Source organism: Alosa alosa, chromosome 4, assembly GCF_017589495.1.
Source record: "Alosa alosa isolate M-15738 ecotype Scorff River chromosome 4, AALO_Geno_1.1, whole genome shotgun sequence".
NCBI classification, from domain to species: domain Eukaryota; kingdom Metazoa; phylum Chordata; class Actinopteri; order Clupeiformes; family Clupeidae; genus Alosa; species Alosa alosa.
This window is the reverse complement of record NC_063192.1, coordinates 35,957,948-35,976,859: the sequence shown is the minus strand read 5'-3', so window position 1 is coordinate 35,976,859 and position 18,912 is coordinate 35,957,948. Positions and strand designations below refer to the sequence as shown.

The window sequence follows — 18,912 nt, the reverse complement described above, 5'->3', positions numbered from 1 at the left end:
GCTCAACACCGCTGCAGCAGCTGATTTAGACCTGCGGCCAACACTGCTGTTACAACTGGCAAAGTTCAGCATGACTTCATAATGATGCACAACACACCCACTCTAATAAACAACATGGCCGGCCACGCGCAGAAGAGCAAAGGCTACTACAAACAGCAGCCACTTGATCACATCAGCTAGGCTAGGCTAGGCAGAGAGAAGTAAAGGCTACTACAAACAGCAGCCACTTGAGCACATCAGCTAGGCTAGGCTAGGCTAGGCTAGGCAGAGAAGAGTAAAGGCTACTACAAACAGCAGCCACTTGAGCACATCAGCTAGGCTAGGCTAGGCTAGGCAGAGAGAAGTAAAGGCTACTACAAACAGCAGCCACTTGAGCACATCAGCTAGGCTAGGCTAGGCAGAACATATAGGGGTGGGTTGGGGTCATGGGAGACGCAGGGCTTGAGAGAGCGGGGCAGCCATCATTTCAGTGTTACATAGCAGCTCTGCAAGCTTCATCCCTCATAGCAGAGCCTGGCTAGCATCCCTCACTGCAGAGCCTGGCTAGCATCCCTCACTGCAGAGCCTGGCTAGCTGGACTGATCCTCATAGTAGAGCCTGGCTAGCATCCCTCACTGCAGAGCCTTGCTATGATCCTGAATGAGCCTGGATTGTGTACTGGGCTCACTGGCGAAGCCTCCTCCTGATGGAGAGGACTGTGTACTGTTGTGCTGGGCGGTATGACCAAAAATGTATATCACGGTATTTTTCTAAATTCTTACGGTTTCACGGTATATGACGGTATTTTTTCCCCCATGCATAATAAGATGTTCACAGCATTTTCTACAGGTTGAGAGAGGAATTGCTGCAGTACATTGACTAAGGATGGTCTATTTTACTGTTATGATGTAGAATAACTCCACACTAGTGGTAATGCAGTTTTGCATGGCCCCAGAAAATGATGCTGTTTACAAGAGCCACTCGTGATTCTAATGAAGAATCTAATCAGAATGCAAAGACAATTGCAGTCAAAATACAGAACTTTTACTGTGCAAATTTCACAAACATCTTGTAGCCTATAAAACCAATACAAAAAGTAGTGCAACTTTATACTTTTTCGAAAATTATACAATTTAAAATGAAACCTCTCTGCTAATATGCTTACTCTGTCAAATAGGCCTATCAGAAACATGCCTTATTGTTATTGTGCGGTTTACATGACGTTAGTGGTAGGCTAACGTTAACTTCATGTGGATGTCTTGTTAGCCTGCCATGAGCTTCGGTTCGGTTCGCTAGGCAAAACATTAACAAAAAAGTTAGTTTTGGTGCACTGATGACAGTCAGGATAATTTCTAACTAGCCAGCTAGTATTGCTCAGTGCATGTCTAACATGCTTTACTTGCTACCTGGATAATTTCAGCGAATATTCTTAAAGTGAGATGAATGATAATCTCATTAAACTTCACTGTGTTCGGTGGGTTGCTAATTAACATCACCTACTAGCCAGCTAGTTACAGCTGTTGAACAATCTCAATAGAATTTTCGTGAAGGTAAGTCCCTTTCAATGCAGTATCCCTTAACGTTTTTCCTTAACTAAAGAAACAATTTAAGGTATTCTGTGCAACACCCTTAAATAAACCCCTTATCTAAGGAGAAATTAAGCCTTAAGGGTCATACTTTAGGGGAAAAACTTCAGGTGTTTAGTGTTTACCCTCACTATGCCTCACAGTGGCACCACTGAAACACTGTTGCGTGGCGCAGCGTTCCAAACATTGTGTAATCAAATACACCGGTATGGCGGTATATTAAAAATTCATATCATAACGAAAATATACACCGGTATACGGTGTGAACCGGTATACCGCCCAGCACTAGTGTACTGGGCTCACTGGTGCAGCGTAGCCTCCTCCTGATGGAGAGGACTGTGTACTGGGCTAACTGGCGTAGCCTCCTGAGGGAGAAGACTGCGTACTGGGCTCACTGGCGTAGCCTCCTGATGGAGAGGACTGCGTACTGGGCTCACTGTAGCCTCCTGAGGGAGAGGACTGCGTACTGGGCTCACTGGCGTAGCCTCCTGATGGAGAGGACTGCGTACTGGGCTCACTGTAGCCTCCTGAGGGAGAGGACTGCGTACTGGGCTAACTGGCGTAGCCTCCTGATGGAGAGGACTGCGTACTGGGCTCACTGTAGCCTCCTGATGGAGGACTGCGTACTGGGCTAACTGGCGTAGCCTCCTGATGGAGAAGGGGGCTGTGTGGATCAAACGGGGCTATTTTTAACACCAATCTCTCACTCCTCCATTAACCCATCCAGCACAATACAAAAGCTGCTTACTCCTTTTCTCTGCAGTCAATGGTGGCTCGGGTTTCCTAAGGGATGTCACGCCTCAACTCACGGGCAAATACCACACGCAGAACAGATCCCAACTCACAGGACAGATCCCAGCGTAAGCCAGCCGGCTCTCTTCCAATGTTCATGATCCAACATCTAATTTTAAAACTCTGTTTCAGAACTCTTGAATTTATTTCACTGTGCCTGTTGAAAGCCACACAACCAAATGGGCATCTGGACAAACACTGCGGGCAGTCATTAGTCACAATAGATATTCTACTCAAAGAAACTACGGGCAGAAGAAGGAAACTACGGGGAGAAGAGAGAAAGAAAAAAAGAAAGAAGAAAAGAGGAAAAAATGGCTCCCCTCCCCCCACGGCCTCGTCAAACAGGGCCGTGTTTACCCTGCAGGGAGCTGGGCGTGACTTGTTGTTGTTGTTGTTGTTGTTGTTCTGAGTGGGCATCAACAACACCCCGGCTGCACCCTTTGTTGTTCTGAGTGGGCATCAACAACACCCCGGCTGCACCCTTTCTTCTGCTGGCTTTTGAGGACGCTGAAACGGGCTAAAAAAAGACTGGGAAGGTGGCCTGCCTCTTTGTGGTGTAAAATGTGTCACTCAGGGAAGGGAGGGGGGATGGGACTTGTTATGGATGTGCACCAGAAAAACAACAACAACAACAACAACAACAACAAGAGAGGCTTTGTCCTCAGTGAGGTAAACATGGGGGAGTTGTCTAAGCCCAGAAGCAAAATGAGATCTGAAGAGATATGTTTTGGTTGCAGACTGTCATTTTGGGAAGGCAATGAAGCTTTTTATTCAGTATTCAGAGAATTACAGACTGGATGCAAACATGACCACTGATACAGCTGGTCAACAACCCTCTCTGCTTAAAGCAGGTCTGTCAATCACAGACAGCACAAATCCTGAAGGAATTAGACTGAACAACCAATCCTTACACTGCATCCCATAAACCCATAATTCTAGTGAAGATCATCTCATTCTATTAGGATTGAGGCTCTTCTCACAGTCAGACTGCTAGTGTGTCTTCCCAATACAGAACAGTGCTGTTGGACTGCCTGCTACAATGCTCTAATCTTATCAGGAATCTCAAGTCTTCTCCCCACAATTATGTGTGCAATATTCTAGAGGAAACAATATAAAATGCACTGATAAGCTGCGAACAAAGGGCCACTTCACCTGCCCCAATAGGTTGCCTCTGCTGGGGGCAGATAAAGGTTGTTCCCGCCAGCCGTTCAAACCCCCTGCTCAGCGCTGGCTATCGCCAGGCTTCCACACCTCAAGAGCAAACATTAAGATATGCAAATAAAGATAAGCCTCACAGCGCTCTATTGTCTTGGCTTCAACATTTGAATAGCCACGGCAGCCCTGCTACATATCTGCCTTCTTTATTGTCATTCAGAAGAAGACGGATCGTGGCAGCTGAGAAGGAATTGACCTTCAGCCGGACGTGCTTGACCAACAACAGAGTGGCACCGAGCAAAGACAGCTCCCTGCACAACAGGCTCCAAAACTTCTACAACTCCTCAACATTTCAAGAATGTGTTTTATAAATATCTTATTTATAGCAGAGGCAAAAGTAGTCTAAAGAAACATCACACAAGGCTGCTCTGAAGATATCGAATAGGTCTAAAATAAGCTGGGAAGGGGGCCTCCTGTTCTATTTTTTTGTCAGGAGCACAAAAAGATGGATGTGAGCTTCCTAAAGCAGAGGAAAAATCCCTTCCTACCAGAGGGACTGTGGTTAGGCAGAGACAGACACAGTGCCTTTCTCAACAAGGCAGCAGAAGTTCCCTGAAAAGGGAAATGCCTGCCAACTCAAAGAGACCCTGCCCTCCCCCACCACGTGAGCCTGCTTCCTGAGGCTACTCAGACACGGCTACATCCACCCCTGTTCATCTCCTTACTAGAACAGACAGTCTCTGACCATCAGTGACCAGCATAGTGGCTGACTGAACAACACACAAGACAATTACCCACACCGACCTCTGTTCCTGTGGTGAAAATGCCACTTTTAAGTTCATCACAGCAATTACATTTCAAAACCAATGGGCAAGCAATAAAAGTGAACTTCCAGTTAAAGGCTTGGCTTGGAGCTGATTCATGCGATGGGATTTACGCAAGGTCCTTTTGCTACACCATGCATAGTTTCCTAAGGCACATGGAGCAGATTTATGACCAAGAACAGTGCTTCTCCACCCCACCACATCCACTTGTTTACTCCTGTTCTGGAAACACGGGTGAGATGCAGCATGACTCCTACCACACTCTGACTGGGACAGTGACATCATCAACCTTGATCCTGATAAATTGTTTACTGGAAATGCAGTCATGACACAAATCCTTAACAAATACCCACGAGTATGGAAAAGATAGCCACACGCATTCTGCATCAGGTACAGAAAAGGTATCCGCAAAGACATTAACACAATCTTTAAGTTGTCTACTTCAAATCTCTCTGTAAATTAAAAGACCAATTATTTAGGCGAGTGCACTGGAAACTATCAAATAACCCGTCATATTCAGAATAAAGACTGCTTAATAAGCAAGTCTAACACAGACCTAGAAGTCAACCCAACCCCTCCGGGGATGACACCTGGTGATTTACAGAACAAGTCTATCCTAAACTCCACACCTGCAACATTTACTTTAACGAGCTGCATAGCTTAGCGGGTGCCTCCAGAACATAGCCGACCTTCATTTGCTATGTAGTAATAGAAATTAACAATTGTATACTGGAACAACATTACCGCGCAGACTAGTAAAGGCAATATTAACTGGCGCGTAATGGTATTAGCCCTTCAATGTTCTGCACACCATTTCAGTGGGACTTCTAAGTTGGCTGCAGATTCAGTCTCTCCAACCTGTTCCCGAACGTTACGGTAACGTTAATGCAAGTTAACGTTATCGCGTTCATTGTGGTTCTCTATGTTTCACTAATATTATAATGTAGTTGTACACAAATACAGAGATGCCAAAACGCAGGCCGTATCACAACGACTTCAGTGGCAAGGGATCCGCATCTACTTTGCGCTACACACATTTCAAGCTCGGGCTAACGTTAATGTTCTGTGGGACGCATGCTGTAGTAGACCCTTGGCAACGTCTGTAGCCCAAGGAAGCTAGCTGAGGGCGAGATCAGTAGCGGCGGTACCGTTACGGTTGATAGTAGGCTAACATACCACAATCAAACGTCAATGAATATAATTTTCCAGAATGAAATAAATAAGCTTAGCAATAACCGACACAAGTCACAGTTTCTCTAAACCAAGACGTCTTTCGGATATCATTCAACTTTTCTTGAGTGCTCTTCTGGGTGTAACGTAACTTCTTTAGCCCCGAAGTAGCTTGCTAGCTGCGTTAGCAAGCTGAGTTAACTTGTTAGCCAACTTGCCAACATAACCATAATGTTACCGTTGTTCATCATGCCATAAAAATACACTGATGAGAATGAGTGAGGAGGTCAGCATCCCTACAATTAGATTATATCCTATCATACCTCTTTGATTTCAATAACGTTAACCTAACTATGTAAAACAATACATTTAAGTTATTATAGCTTGCTAACGTTATGTCTCTTTAACATAGATAGCAACAGATAAGGAGTGGTTGCGATATCAAAGGGAACATTAACGTTTAACGTTACCCAACGTAAACTAAGTGAACTATAAAGGCATTAGATCTATTCACAAGAGAGAGCCACTTACCCAGTCTAGAGAAAGTTTGAATGAAGCGGCAGAATGTGACGAGCACACACTGAGTTGTGAGTGAAACTTTGAGACATCAGTCGATTTGAGCCATTCTACTGAGTCCAAGCACCGCCGCAAGCTTCACTAGTAGATAGCAAGTGAATCAACCAGCGACAAGCAAGCTTACAACCAGCAGGAGGATGCCAGGGGTGGGAGAGCGCACATTGTAAACAAAGTATTAATCCGCTTGCTTGCTGGAGGGACTAACTGCAATGAGGAACATCTGTTAACCAGCCCGGATCTTTTGTGTTGTATTGGGGGGAAATAAATATTTGATATTTAAGTCTTTGGACAGTCAAGTCTTTCATCCATAAGAGGATATTTGAGGTTCGAATGTGATTTTGTGTCAATCTTGCAAAACAATGACGTCACGTCCACCTGCTGTGTGGTTCCACAGCAAATAGTCTCGGATGAATACATAAAAAGGCCTTTTTAATAACAAGCTATTTTCTCTGCAATTATGGTTGAAACATCGCAGAGAGAAGTTTACGTGTTACAAAATGCAATATTTTCGAGATGTGAATATTTAGTACTAAGACAATCTGCATTACCATCTACAAATGTGTAACTCTCAAATGTATGGAGTCCAATAACGCTAAGCATTAATACAATTAGCACTTACATACAGATGACTATTCATTTCAATATTTTTTGGATATACAGCACCACCCAGTGGCGAGGTTTAAACCTGTTAAAACACATACACATTTGAATGCTTTTATTTGGATCTGAAAGGCAAGCAAGGCAATACTCGGGGAAGTCATTAATAAGGTGACAGGTCTACATGGCTCACATACTTTTACAGGTCCTTCCATTTATAATACTCAACGCATTAAGGATAAACAAAACATCTCCATCTCCATATTTGCATGATCCCTATGAATTTTGCAAGTCTTTTTGCATCCCCCTGACCACATTCTTATGGACATGGCCAAAACTTCCAAATACAATGAGATCACGAAACACACTTTGGCACCAGTTAGTTATGTTTGTTTTTTATTTAAATCAATAGATCAAAACCTATAGGCAAAAATATTCAAATTTATAACTGATTAAATACATTGAAATAAAACAGAACATTCTATGACAGAACCCCTGGGAGAACACAAGGCACCATTCCAGAAGATGAACAATCGGTTTGAGGTCTCAGATCATGCCTGGGAACCCTGGATTAACACCACATGTACTCAGAAAAATAAAGATATTGATTTCAGTACGCCTAACGTGTAAAAAGATACATTTAGGAAAGGCTGCATTAAGGAAAGCCAAGTGGCATGTAAAGATGTGCTTTCCTTCCTGCTCAAACATGATGGAGCCTGGGACATAATTGTGCTTTTAGTGCATTTTCACATAAATGTGACCGTGTCACGACACAGGCCTTTCTCAATTCTCTGCGGACAGGTGTTCCAATAAAGTTCAACACTTTGACTGTAAGGGGTGACATTAAAAACATGAAATAAAGGCCTTTCAAACCAAACAACTACAATGGTTTCTTCGCCCCTTCGTCTCTATATATACACAGGGCAAGGATACAGTCATTGCTTCTTATGTGCAGTTCTATGCCCACCTCAAAGAGAGAGAGAGAGAGAGAGAGAGAGAGAGAGAGAGAGAGACTGAGAGAGACTGTGAGAGAGACTGAGAGAGACTGAGAGATAGAGCGAGAGAAAGAGAGAGGGAGACAGGCAGGAACAGTGTCTTTGGTTACGGAGAAACTACAGCTCATGGTTGTCCCACTTTTCATCCATACTACTAGCAAAGTGATAAATGCCCACGGCCAATCCCTGAACACACGTTTCATGTTCAGAACACACTAAGAGCACGCGCATGGGACACACACCGCATGGGACACACACACCGCATGGGAGACACACACACCGCATGGGAGACACACACACCGCATGGGACACACACACAAGAAGTCAGTGTAGAGTGAAGAGGAAAAGAAAAACTCCGCCAAGCCACTCAAAACGATGTACAAATGGGTCAAAGTACTAACCATTTTCTTAACGATTAAGGTCTATTGTCAATTAAGCATAAAACATAGCGCTAGGTTTTCTTAATGATGAAGGTCTTCTATTGTCATTTAAGCATAAAACAAAGCTAGGTTTTTCTTAATGATGAAGGTCTTCTATTGTCATTTAAGCATAAAACATAGCGCTAGGTTTTCTTAATGATGAAGGTCTTCTATTGTCATTTAAGCATAAAACATAGCGCTAGGTTTTCTTAATGATGAAGGTCTTCTATTGTCATTTAAGCATAAAACATAGCTAGGTTTTCTTTTTCTTAATGATGAAGGTCTTCTATTGTCATTTAAGCATAAAACATAGCTTAGGTTTTCTTAATGATGAAGGTCTTCTATTGTCATTTAAGCATAAAACATAGCGCTAGGTTTTCTTAATGATGAAGGTCTTCTATTGTCATTTAAGCATAAAACATAGCGCTAGGTTTTCTTAATGATGAAGGTCTTCTATTGTCATTTAAGCATAAAACATAGCGCTAGGTTTTCTTAATGATGAAGGTCTTCTATTGTCATTTAAGCATAAAACATAGCGCTAGGTTTTCTTAATGATGAAGGTCTTCTATTGTCATTTAAGCATAAAACATAGCGCTAGGTTTTCTTAATGATGAAGGTCTTCTATTGTCATTTAAGCATAAAACATAGCGCTAGGTGAAAGGGTGCAACCAACATTTTTCATTCATCACACTGTTCATAATTTCATAATTGTACTTCAAAATAAACAAGCAACCCAGTAGATACAGGACGAGAGCCAAGTGTGTTAAAAACCCAAAACTAGGATCTTGCGTGTAAAATATTTTCAGGATTAGAAGACTTAACACAGTTTCCCTATTGAAACTTTTGCCATTTGAAAATTTGATAAAAATGAGTGGTAAAAATGCCTACATCCACGTGAGCGAGCCTTGGTGAGGGGCAGGATCACACACACTGTACTGTACGAAGCCTTTCAGAGCATTGAAGTCGTGAATCGCGTTCAGACTAAAACTCGGAGCACCTTAGCTGCCATGCGCCATGAGTTCTGCTGAGTTCTAGCTGCTAAACCGCTCCAGTACATGAGTTCTGCTGAGTTCTAGCTGCTAAACCGCTCCAGTACATGAGTTCTGCTGAGTTCTACCTGCTAAACCGCTCCAGTACATAAGTTCTGCTGAGTTCTAGCTGCTAAACCGCTCCAGTACATAAGTTCTGCTGAGTTCTAGCTGCTAAACCGCTCTAGTACATGAGTTCCATGACGTCCTTGTGGGTCAATTTGTCTGCCGTCTACGTTCCCCTGTCATTTTATGAGACAATGTGTGCAAAACCCTGCAGATAGACAAAGGAAAGTGTACACAGAAAGCATTCCAATGCAAATTGAGAACTGAATGTAAAGAACTAAACGTAGAGGGATTCTCTTGAATGCAGAGCATGATCATTGCTGGGAAGGGAACAACTGGTCCTTGATTCAGTGAGTGTGTTCTTTGAGAGCGCATCTACAGAGTGAACGATCCTGAAGCAACACTTTGTGTGGACTGGGGACAGAGCCCCCTAGTGGAGTAAAATATAGTACACATGCTACTGGTGAATGCTCTCCTTTTCGGTATTGCTGATAAAATTAGACAAAAGTTGTCAACTCAAAAAGTCCACGATAAAGACGCCGTAAAAGAAGCCGTAACATGTTCTGTTTTCCCAGGCCGACATGGTGATCACATAACTAAAACATCTGAACTTAGACACTAGTGTTCTTGAGAGAAGAAAGTTCAGTCCGTCTTTCTTGAAACCATCCACAAAATTACAAAAAAGGGGAAAAAAAAAAAAAAAAAAAAAAAAAAAAAATTCGCTGAATGTGCAAAGCCTGCTAATGCCTTGAGCGACCTCCTTCAAACGCATGATGCTCCATGTGTGCTGTTGGAAAAACAAGACAAAACACAGACTACCATTAGTGATTTGGTATGCACGGGCTAATTCATAATCACCACTTCACCATTCTCACATGGCATGCATGGGCTGCATACTATGCAATCACCACTTCAATGGAAATACAAGATCAGCACAATAGAACTGTAGAAACAATTACTGTAGGAAATAATCCAAAATGGTATAGCAGACCCTGTTTCAAACAACAGAGAGTTTACAACAGTAACTGGTGGTATTATATTTTCTACTTAACTGCTATAATCGGGCTTGTAATAAATTAACAAAAGACTAACTCAAAGAATGTAAGGATCAGAGAATGATAGCACCCTCAGACAATAAGTGCACTTTGTGTTATACAATTCCATTCAAATTCACAGAATCATTCAAGACAATCTGTTCACATATATTTGTTGTCATTTTGATGATTACTACTAATATTCTTCAACAATTTCTCAATTTTACCTCAATTTTTAAATTCTCAATTGTGGCTATCACACCAAAATCAAAAAATGAGAAAAACCTAACAATATCTTTTTTTAATTTGGCAATATGTTTCTACCATCGAACACTACTAAGGTTTATCATATAACTTGTTTATTTTTAGGTGACCCACAACTGAACCCTCTTAAAAATGACGCTGCTGCTTCACCGTCTGTTTAGTTCATGGTGTAAATACGCTAGCTAAGCGACTAATCGCTTGAAATCATTTATGTGAGCAGCATCAGAGCTCAAGACTCACTTCCCCTATGGCATAATGAAGCAGATCATGCCATGTAGTAAAGTCCTGATGAAATGAAACAGCAGTCCATCTCTCTCTCTTTATATATATATATATATATATTGATATATATATACACATCTCTCTCTCTCTCTGGGGTGGAGCACCAGCTTTAAAGATTTCATATTACACAATCTATAGGCTGTACTTAAAGATCTCATACACAGTCTATAGGATACTGCAGTACGTCCATGTCAGGCGCCATATTACACAGTCTATAGGATACTGCAGCACGTCTATGCCAGGTGTCATATTACACAGTCTATAGGATACTGCAGCACGTCAATGTCAGGTGTCATATTACACAGTCTATAGGATACTGCAGCACGTCTATGTCAGGTGTCATATTACACAGTCTATAGGATACTGCCGCACGTCCATGTCAGGTGTCATATTACACAGTCTATAGGATACTGCAGCACGTCCAGCACATCCATGTCAGAAGCCCATGAATCACAGTTCCTTTCAAATGTCTGTGTCCCTTCCAACGGATCAGCACAGAGAAGCGTTACCGTCATTCCTGTGCGTTGCCTCTATATTACTGTATCTTGGATTTGTTTTGTTTCAATCATAAATCTGTGATGTAGATTTGTGCAAGTCTGAACATGACAGTGTTTTGTGGTGGTGCAGCTACTTACGCTTATAAAATACTGCTTTAAAAGATACTTGTGGAAGAAGCTCATAGATTCTTCCTAATATGTTAGCTTCATTGGCGAAAGATGCATTTCCATTCCAAACTTGAACCACGTCCTCACGGTCACGCACACTAACGCTGACGCCAACTACTTCATCCTCTGCGAAGAGAGACATCACAAGATCAAGCTTCACCACTTCTCCTCAGTACCAACTCTTTCTATTCACAGAAGAACAAGCAGCAGAACAGTGAGCCATATAGCAGAGCTGACATCATCTGAGAGAGGTAAAGCTCTGTTAACATACCTGAAGCACAATAATCAGTAAACTGTTCACCAATGGTAGCCAAAAGCAGCTCCTTCCATACTGCGGCCTGAAGACAGAGAACACTGTACTTTTGAATACTAAGTTTTGAAATAAAATTATATTTTACGGAAGTGTATTGCTGCCACAAAAAAAAAAAGGCTCAGTATCATGTAATTACGCGGAAAGTTTATTGTTATAAAAATATCTTTTTCATGTTTTATAACAAGATATTTATCACGTTATTACATGAAATTATCTTGTTATTTCAAGATAATTATATTTTCACGTTTTTACAAGACATTTGTCACGTTATTACATGAAATTATGAAAAGTGAAGCGCTGCAGTCACACAGTGCAGCCACTCCGCTACTGCACACAGGTGCAGAATATTCTCGACAATGCTCGGGTGTTCACATACTTATAAAAATATCATCCACTGTGTTCAATAAATGGAAAATCTCACCATATCTTAAACCGAGCTTAAAATAGAATTTGATTAGGTAGTGTAGATGAACCATAGTCTATTCTTGCCTCTCGTTTAGTTTCATTATCTTGAAATAACGTGATAATTTCATGTATTAACATGATAAATATCTTGTAAAAACGTGAAAATATCTTGAAATAAAATTATTTTTAAATAATGTGATAACTTCATGTGATAACTTCATGTGATAACTTCATGTGATAACTTCATGTAATAACGTGATAAATATGTTGTTAAAACGTGAACATATATAGTGTTATAACAAGAAACTTTTCATGTAATTATGTGATACTGAGCCTTTTCTTTTTTTTATGTGGCAGCAATACACTTCCATAATATTTTCAAAAAAAAAAAAAAAAAAAAAACATTATGAACAAATGCTGTCAAATTAAATGACCATTACAGTGCTCTGTTTGGGCACTTTCATATTAAATGAGCCTTATGGTGCTCTCTTTGGGAACTTTCATATTAAATGACCCTTACGGTGCTCTCTTTGGGCACTTTCATATTAAATGACCCTTACGGTGCTCTCTTTGGGAACTTTCATATTAAATGACCCTTACGGTGCTCTCTTTGGGCACTTTTATATTAAATAAGCCTTACGGTGCTCTCTTTGGGCACTTTCATATTAAATAAGCCTTACGGTGCTCTCTTTGGGCACTTTCATATTAAATAAGCCTTACGGTGCTCTCTTTGGGCACTTTCATATTAAATGACCCTTACGGTGCTCTCTTTGGGAACTTTCATATTAAATGACCCTTACGGTGCTCTCATATTAAATGACCCTTACGGTGCGCTCATATTAAATGACCCTTACGGTGCTCTCTTTGGGAACTTACGGTGCTCTCTTTGGGAACCTTCATCTTCCAGACGCCACCCTTGGCATTACTTTCTTCTTCCCTGATAAAACAAAAGACAACAGTGCAGCTTCAGCTGGGTTTTCTACAATCAACAATCTTCTGTCATGGAGGATGGCACCGTCCACACTTTTTGGAAACACTAGCTGCTTTCAGACCTAGGTGTACAGTAAGTCTGCATGTTCTGCGGATGTCAAGCGGTTGGGTATATCTGAACAACATAACCGGCCATTTGGAATTACGAACTTAGCCAGCTGTTACACTGCTCACCTTCTAGTAAGTATTTCCGATGGACATTATGTAAATGAGCTCATGTCTGAACGCAGTGAAAACATGTGGAGATTCTGTTCATGTCCATGTTCAACCACGTGGAGATTCTTTTAATGTGCGTCAGTGTCGCTCACACATATGACCGCATAATGTCAGCACGTTAGCATAATATCTGAATCACCGAAGGGTCGGACCTCCGTTTGACAAAGCTCTGCATATACTGCGGAGGACGTGTCTGAAAGCAGCTACTGAAAGTTGATTTAAATGGAACATCATGCCTATGAGGATTTATGTTGTTGGGGGACAGGTAAGCCAGGTAAAACATAATGGCACAACATCAATGTCAAGATATTTTCCAGTGTTTTGGGAAACAGAGAAGCCCAAACACCGTTACTGTCACAAAGGCACTGCGTATGCTTTTCAATCAAACGCACATTTTCACCAAAAATCATCAACTTATTTAGTAAAACATACCAATGAAATGAGCAACAGGTCAGACACTACGGGCTCTAATTTATATGGTGGGCAAAGTGAAGGCTAACCTAACCTTCAACCCTATTGGGTCTGCGGAGGTACTGCAGGGACGTCCGCCAACAATGAAAAACGTTCTATAGGCTATATAAGCATAAACAGAATGTAGAAAATATGCTTTCTATATATAAATATGCTTTCTGTTCGTTTATAAACATGTGCTCCGTGTCTCTCTCAGCCAAGGGGTCCTTAGGCTGATCAGGTTAAAGCTATAAACTATATATGATCTATAGCTATAAACAGGTTGAAGAGCCCTGAAGAGCCCTGATCTATAGCTATAAACAGGTTGAAGAGCCCTGATCTATAGCTATAAACAGGTTGAAGATCCCTGATCTATAGTTATAAACAGGTTGAAGAGCCCTGAAGAGCCCTGATCTATAGCTATAAACAGGTTGAAGAGCCCTGATCTATAGCTATAAACAGGCTGAAGATCCCTGATCTATAGTTATAAACAGGTTGAAGATTCCTGATCTATAGCTATCAAGTGGCATGTGGGAACACGGACCTGACTCAACAATTCTTTATTTCCATTTAAGCCTGCGCCTTGCCCATCATTCAAATTAGGGTCCTTAATACTATGCAGGTTCAGGTATTTTTGGTGACTGTAGAGCTCCCCCTAGATTCGGAATAAGACTAAACGTTTCAATGCCCATGAGTCTTATTCAGAGTCAAAACCCCAAGAAGACGCATGGGCGTTGAAACATTAGTCGGTTTGCACTAATAAAAATCACTTAAAGCGTTATGTGCTCCGGTCCTGCTCATTGGTCCTAGTTAGACCTTGGGTCTCCTCTTTTGACTTCTGTGTCCTGTTCTGTGAGCACCAACCAGGCTGAAGCGCAAGTAAACCCTCTCTAATATTTATATTTTACTCTGCTGTTGTAAATACCCTACTTCTCGTGACTTCGTTCCCTCTGCACACAATGAAAATGCTTTTGTTGTGGAGGTGAAGGATTAACAACAGGCAAAAACTATCTCCAAAGAGCTTTATCTACTGACAAGGTAATGTTTCACGATTCTCGCCTTATGATTTGGGGCGCAGTTCTTGAAGTTGCATGGCTGGTTTTCTTGTTAGCGACTCACTACGTCTATGCTGTATGGCTATGCTAGGTGAACGACTCCCCTATTACAAGTTCGTTTACCATCAAATTGGCTTTGTGAAGGCTATATTACGGTGAACATCATCTTGCATAGTGTACCTTAGACAGACACTTACCACAGTGGTCTTCTCTCTCCCCTCATTAAGTGGTAGCTACACCTCAGTGGAAGACACGTCACCGGGGGAATGTTATTATAAACGCTCCAGAAACTCTGCTCAAATAAAAGGTCAAAGGTCAGCACACTTGTAAACCGTCTCATTCAGAGTGCATACTCAGTTTTAACACACTTGGATACCGTCTCATTCAGAGCGAATACTCAGTTTGAACAATTCCAGGACATCTCATGAAACTAGAATCCCTGATTTGCATAAGCAAATCCAGCAATTTGCCCAAACAGGAGGACCTCCCGAAATCCTTCTGCATTGTTGATAGAATCCCACATAACCAATCTATTCGTACACATCAACTAAATATACTGCAGACCTGGACACTGTGCACTGTGTAGATTTTCTTCAAATTCGATTCACATTCAGCTGCTGTTGTACCTGGTAAGGACCTGAGAACACACAAAACACACACACACACACACACATTCAGTGTACAGTTCAGTTCTGTATTTTCAGTATGGTGGAATAGGTCTAACCAGTGAACCATTAAACGAAGGGGCTGCCCAGATGTAATTAAACAGGCCTACCACAGAAGATAATGTGCTGTCACACTAAATAAACATCAGGGCAACTGTGATTGTGGCGTCGAATAAGACCATAAAAACTATTTGCAGTAGAGTTTAGGACTTTTTCCTACTTATGTATGAAACGGGTCAATCAGGGGCCAGCCAGGTCATAAAAGAATTGCCAGGTGCCCAAATATGGTTTGCAAGGGCAAAATGGCTCCCACTAATGTTGGTCCCAGCGAATGATTCATTGCTTTTGCTTGGGAGCTCAGGCTAACTGCCGAACGGGACTTTGGCCCTCTTTTGGCCAATAACATGTGGTAGGGCGAAGGGTCATAACAACGCTGAGAAAAGATCAACGCTGAGAAAAGATGTATAAAGAATACATGTATCATGATTTAGGGCTATACTGACCCTTATTCATAGCATGTGACTTCCTGAGACATATAATTCATGTCTTCATATCTAAGCCTCTATTCACTCTGGTAGCAACAGTTAAATGTGACAAGTGAGAGAATCGTTCTTTTCCCATGTAATCAATCATTTTCTTATATCCAGATAGATAGATAGATAGATACTTTATTGATCCCCAAGGGGAAATTCAAGTAACCCATCACCTGAAGTCCTTACGTGGCCTACCAGCATCAATGTGTCAGTATCACCATGACAAGACGTACAGTTCAGATTCAGACCGCGCAAGGACACTGCTTTCTGATGTCCAGTACATGTGATTGAAATGTGAACATCAATTCTGCTCGATTCGAATGCAATATGTCTTCTGGAGTTTTGGACTTGCCCTCGCTCCGAGCGATACAGTTACCATGCAGTTATATTTAGCTAATGAATGTTATTTACTAAACAACCGTCTATGTAACCCAAGTTTGTGTCTTCACCCCCACGTTCACTTAATGTTACGGAGATGTATGATCTAAGCAGCTATCGATACATAACTTATGTTAACTAACGTTAACCAGATTGACAAAAGGATTACGTTGTGTTATAAAAGGGAACATTAACGTTAAAAACCCAGGCAACCGACACATTGCCTTGATGTCTTAAGTAACAACTGAACAAAACTACAAACACGCGTTAAAGAGACTGACAAGTTTTTCCTTCAACTGGGGTAGTGTTCGCTTTAGGTTGGTTATCTAGCTGGGTTGCTAACGTTAGCTGTCGGTAATTATTCAGGTGAGTAACTATCACTAGCTTGCTAACAAGCTAAATGCAGTTGGCGAGCACTCCACCATTATGTAGCTCTATGGTTATGCCGTCGACCTCAAAATATTTATAGATATGGCAACAGAAGTCCAATGACCTACAATATTGAAAATTGTACGATAACGTGCGCATGCATTCTTGCAACAAAGAGAAATGAATATGTCAACTGACTAGCACTAGTCAGGTCGCTAGCAGAACAAGGGACATGTTTGCTAGCACGCTATATGGCTAGCGAGAGCTCACACAACCTAAGGTAACGATAGGCTACAGGCCTCTGTATGCGCACCATTGTTAAACAAGTGTAAACCCATAGAGCTAGTTAACTTTTGGTTAAAAGCAATATTCGCATTCAATGCAATGCAGCTACAAAGCTAGCGTTATAGTGTCAGAGGCTTATGATGCAGCACAATACCTATCAAGCCAAAATGTCCAGGGAGAATGCAAAGGCAGAGAAGTGCCGTCCTCTTCGCTGTGCGTTATGTTTTCCAAATCTTTTTCGTCGATATGGATGTTATTTTCTGAAGAGTTGACGGGACTGCTTTGTCTTGTTGTGTTCAACTGCAGGTTAGGGGCTGCAGGAACCGCCATTTTCGCTAAGATTTGGTAATCACAGTTTGTTAAAATTCTGTGAGAGCTGGATTTCCACAACGGAAGAAAAGACCGCTATCGTTGCTGACTCATTTGCCGCTTGGCCGGTCTACCGCGTCACCGTCACAACAACAACAAATATCAGCTGCTGTCGGTTGGGTTGGGATGCCCACACAGGAAATGAGTCGAATTACGTACGAGCTCCTCTCGTCTTCTGTTTGTTGCGGTCTACACTCTAGAACCCTTCTGGAAGTTCAGACATGGACATTTTAAATCCACAAGATGCTCTACAATTCTGGAACACTCCTAGAATGAGAGAACAAGATGGATACATTGCAACTAGCCTCTTTGCAGAGTAACTGACTGTGGAGTGTGAACAGTGTGCGTTATTTTTATGAACTCCACTATTCACATAACAACTGACATTAATTTATTATAGACCTATGGTAGCATACATATGGGACACATTTTGCTAATGGAGAGTAAAGGCTTAATGAACTTGAATATGATTAAACGATCTAAACAAGTTCTGTTTAGTTGTTAGCCTATCCATAATAATAACTTGAAGGGCTGTAACCTTGAATATCTACCCCATATCCATAAAGCAGTTTGACCTAGTTTTTGTCTTGTGTTCTGTCTCCCTCTACTGTTTGTTTTATGCCATTGCCCTCAATTGCTCAGTGGATGGCACACTCCCCAGTTTTTTTACACTTCCAAGACAACACTCTCTTTGCACATCCCATCAGCTGAATCAACCAGTACCACACGTCACATAATCATGCCATTTTGTGCACTTACTGGGCAAGGTTTTAGCATAACTTTTTTATTTGTTTTTATTGTTAATATACAAATCCACTGATGGGGAGGGGGGGCACAGCAGATCATTTGGTCTCCATCCAATAGACCGGCAAACCACGCAGCTGTAGTGGGTTCTGTTATGGCAGAATAGCACATTCTGTACCTGTACCAGTACCAACACTAAACAAGTCCATAGAGTCCAAACATAACATTGAGCAAAGTCGTTTATTTCCTTCAGTCATATTAAATAAAAAGATCACCTTTATGGCATATATTAGCACGCAACATGTACTGGTACAACAAAGCAATGCTATTGCTCTAGGTCTATAACAAACAAAAAAGGAACCATTTGTACATCGTAAATTAAGGGTACTGCTCTGGAACCATTTGTACATCATAAATTAAGGGTACTGCTCCGAACGAAGGAACAGAATGGCTTGTGGGTGGAAAAGACATCCAATGCTGATCACGATCACATTAACATGACTGATTTCGGTATGGAACATAAACAAAGCTGTACATAGGAAATACTGCATCTTTTAGAGTCCAGTGCTTAAATGAGAAATGTTCAGCTTCCCAGAGATTACAAATGACGTAGTCTCCTACTCAATGTCCTACACAAACCATATCAAATCAGAAGAATAAGCAGAATCCATGGAATTGGCCATAGTATCCTCTGTCCTGCCCCATGGA

The 18,912-nt window shown here is 41.5% G+C and overlaps 1 protein-coding gene and 1 long non-coding RNA gene across 2 annotated transcripts; one reads left to right on the top strand and one right to left on the bottom strand.

The window, feature by feature from the left end:
- The first annotated feature begins 8,087 nt into the window (after positions 1-8,087).
- LOC125293699 lies at positions 8,088-8,333 on the top strand. The gene is made up of 2 exons (XR_007193401.1): positions 8,088-8,147; positions 8,203-8,333. It is a non-coding gene; the product is annotated as an uncharacterized LOC125293699 (long non-coding RNA).
- Positions 8,334-8,667: 334 nt separating this feature from the next.
- eif4e3 (eukaryotic translation initiation factor 4E family member 3) lies at positions 8,668-17,616 on the bottom strand. Its single transcript, XM_048241772.1, has 7 exons — positions 17,246-17,616; positions 15,426-15,498; positions 15,059-15,153; positions 13,027-13,087; positions 11,704-11,770; positions 11,403-11,558; positions 8,668-9,974 (listed from the first exon to the last, which is right to left on the bottom strand). Exons 1-7 carry the CDS (start codon positions 17,419-17,421, stop codon positions 9,928-9,930), a joined length of 675 nt encoding a protein of 224 aa, XP_048097729.1. The 5' UTR covers positions 17,422-17,616; the 3' UTR covers positions 8,668-9,927.
- Positions 17,617-18,912: the final 1,296 nt, after the last annotated feature.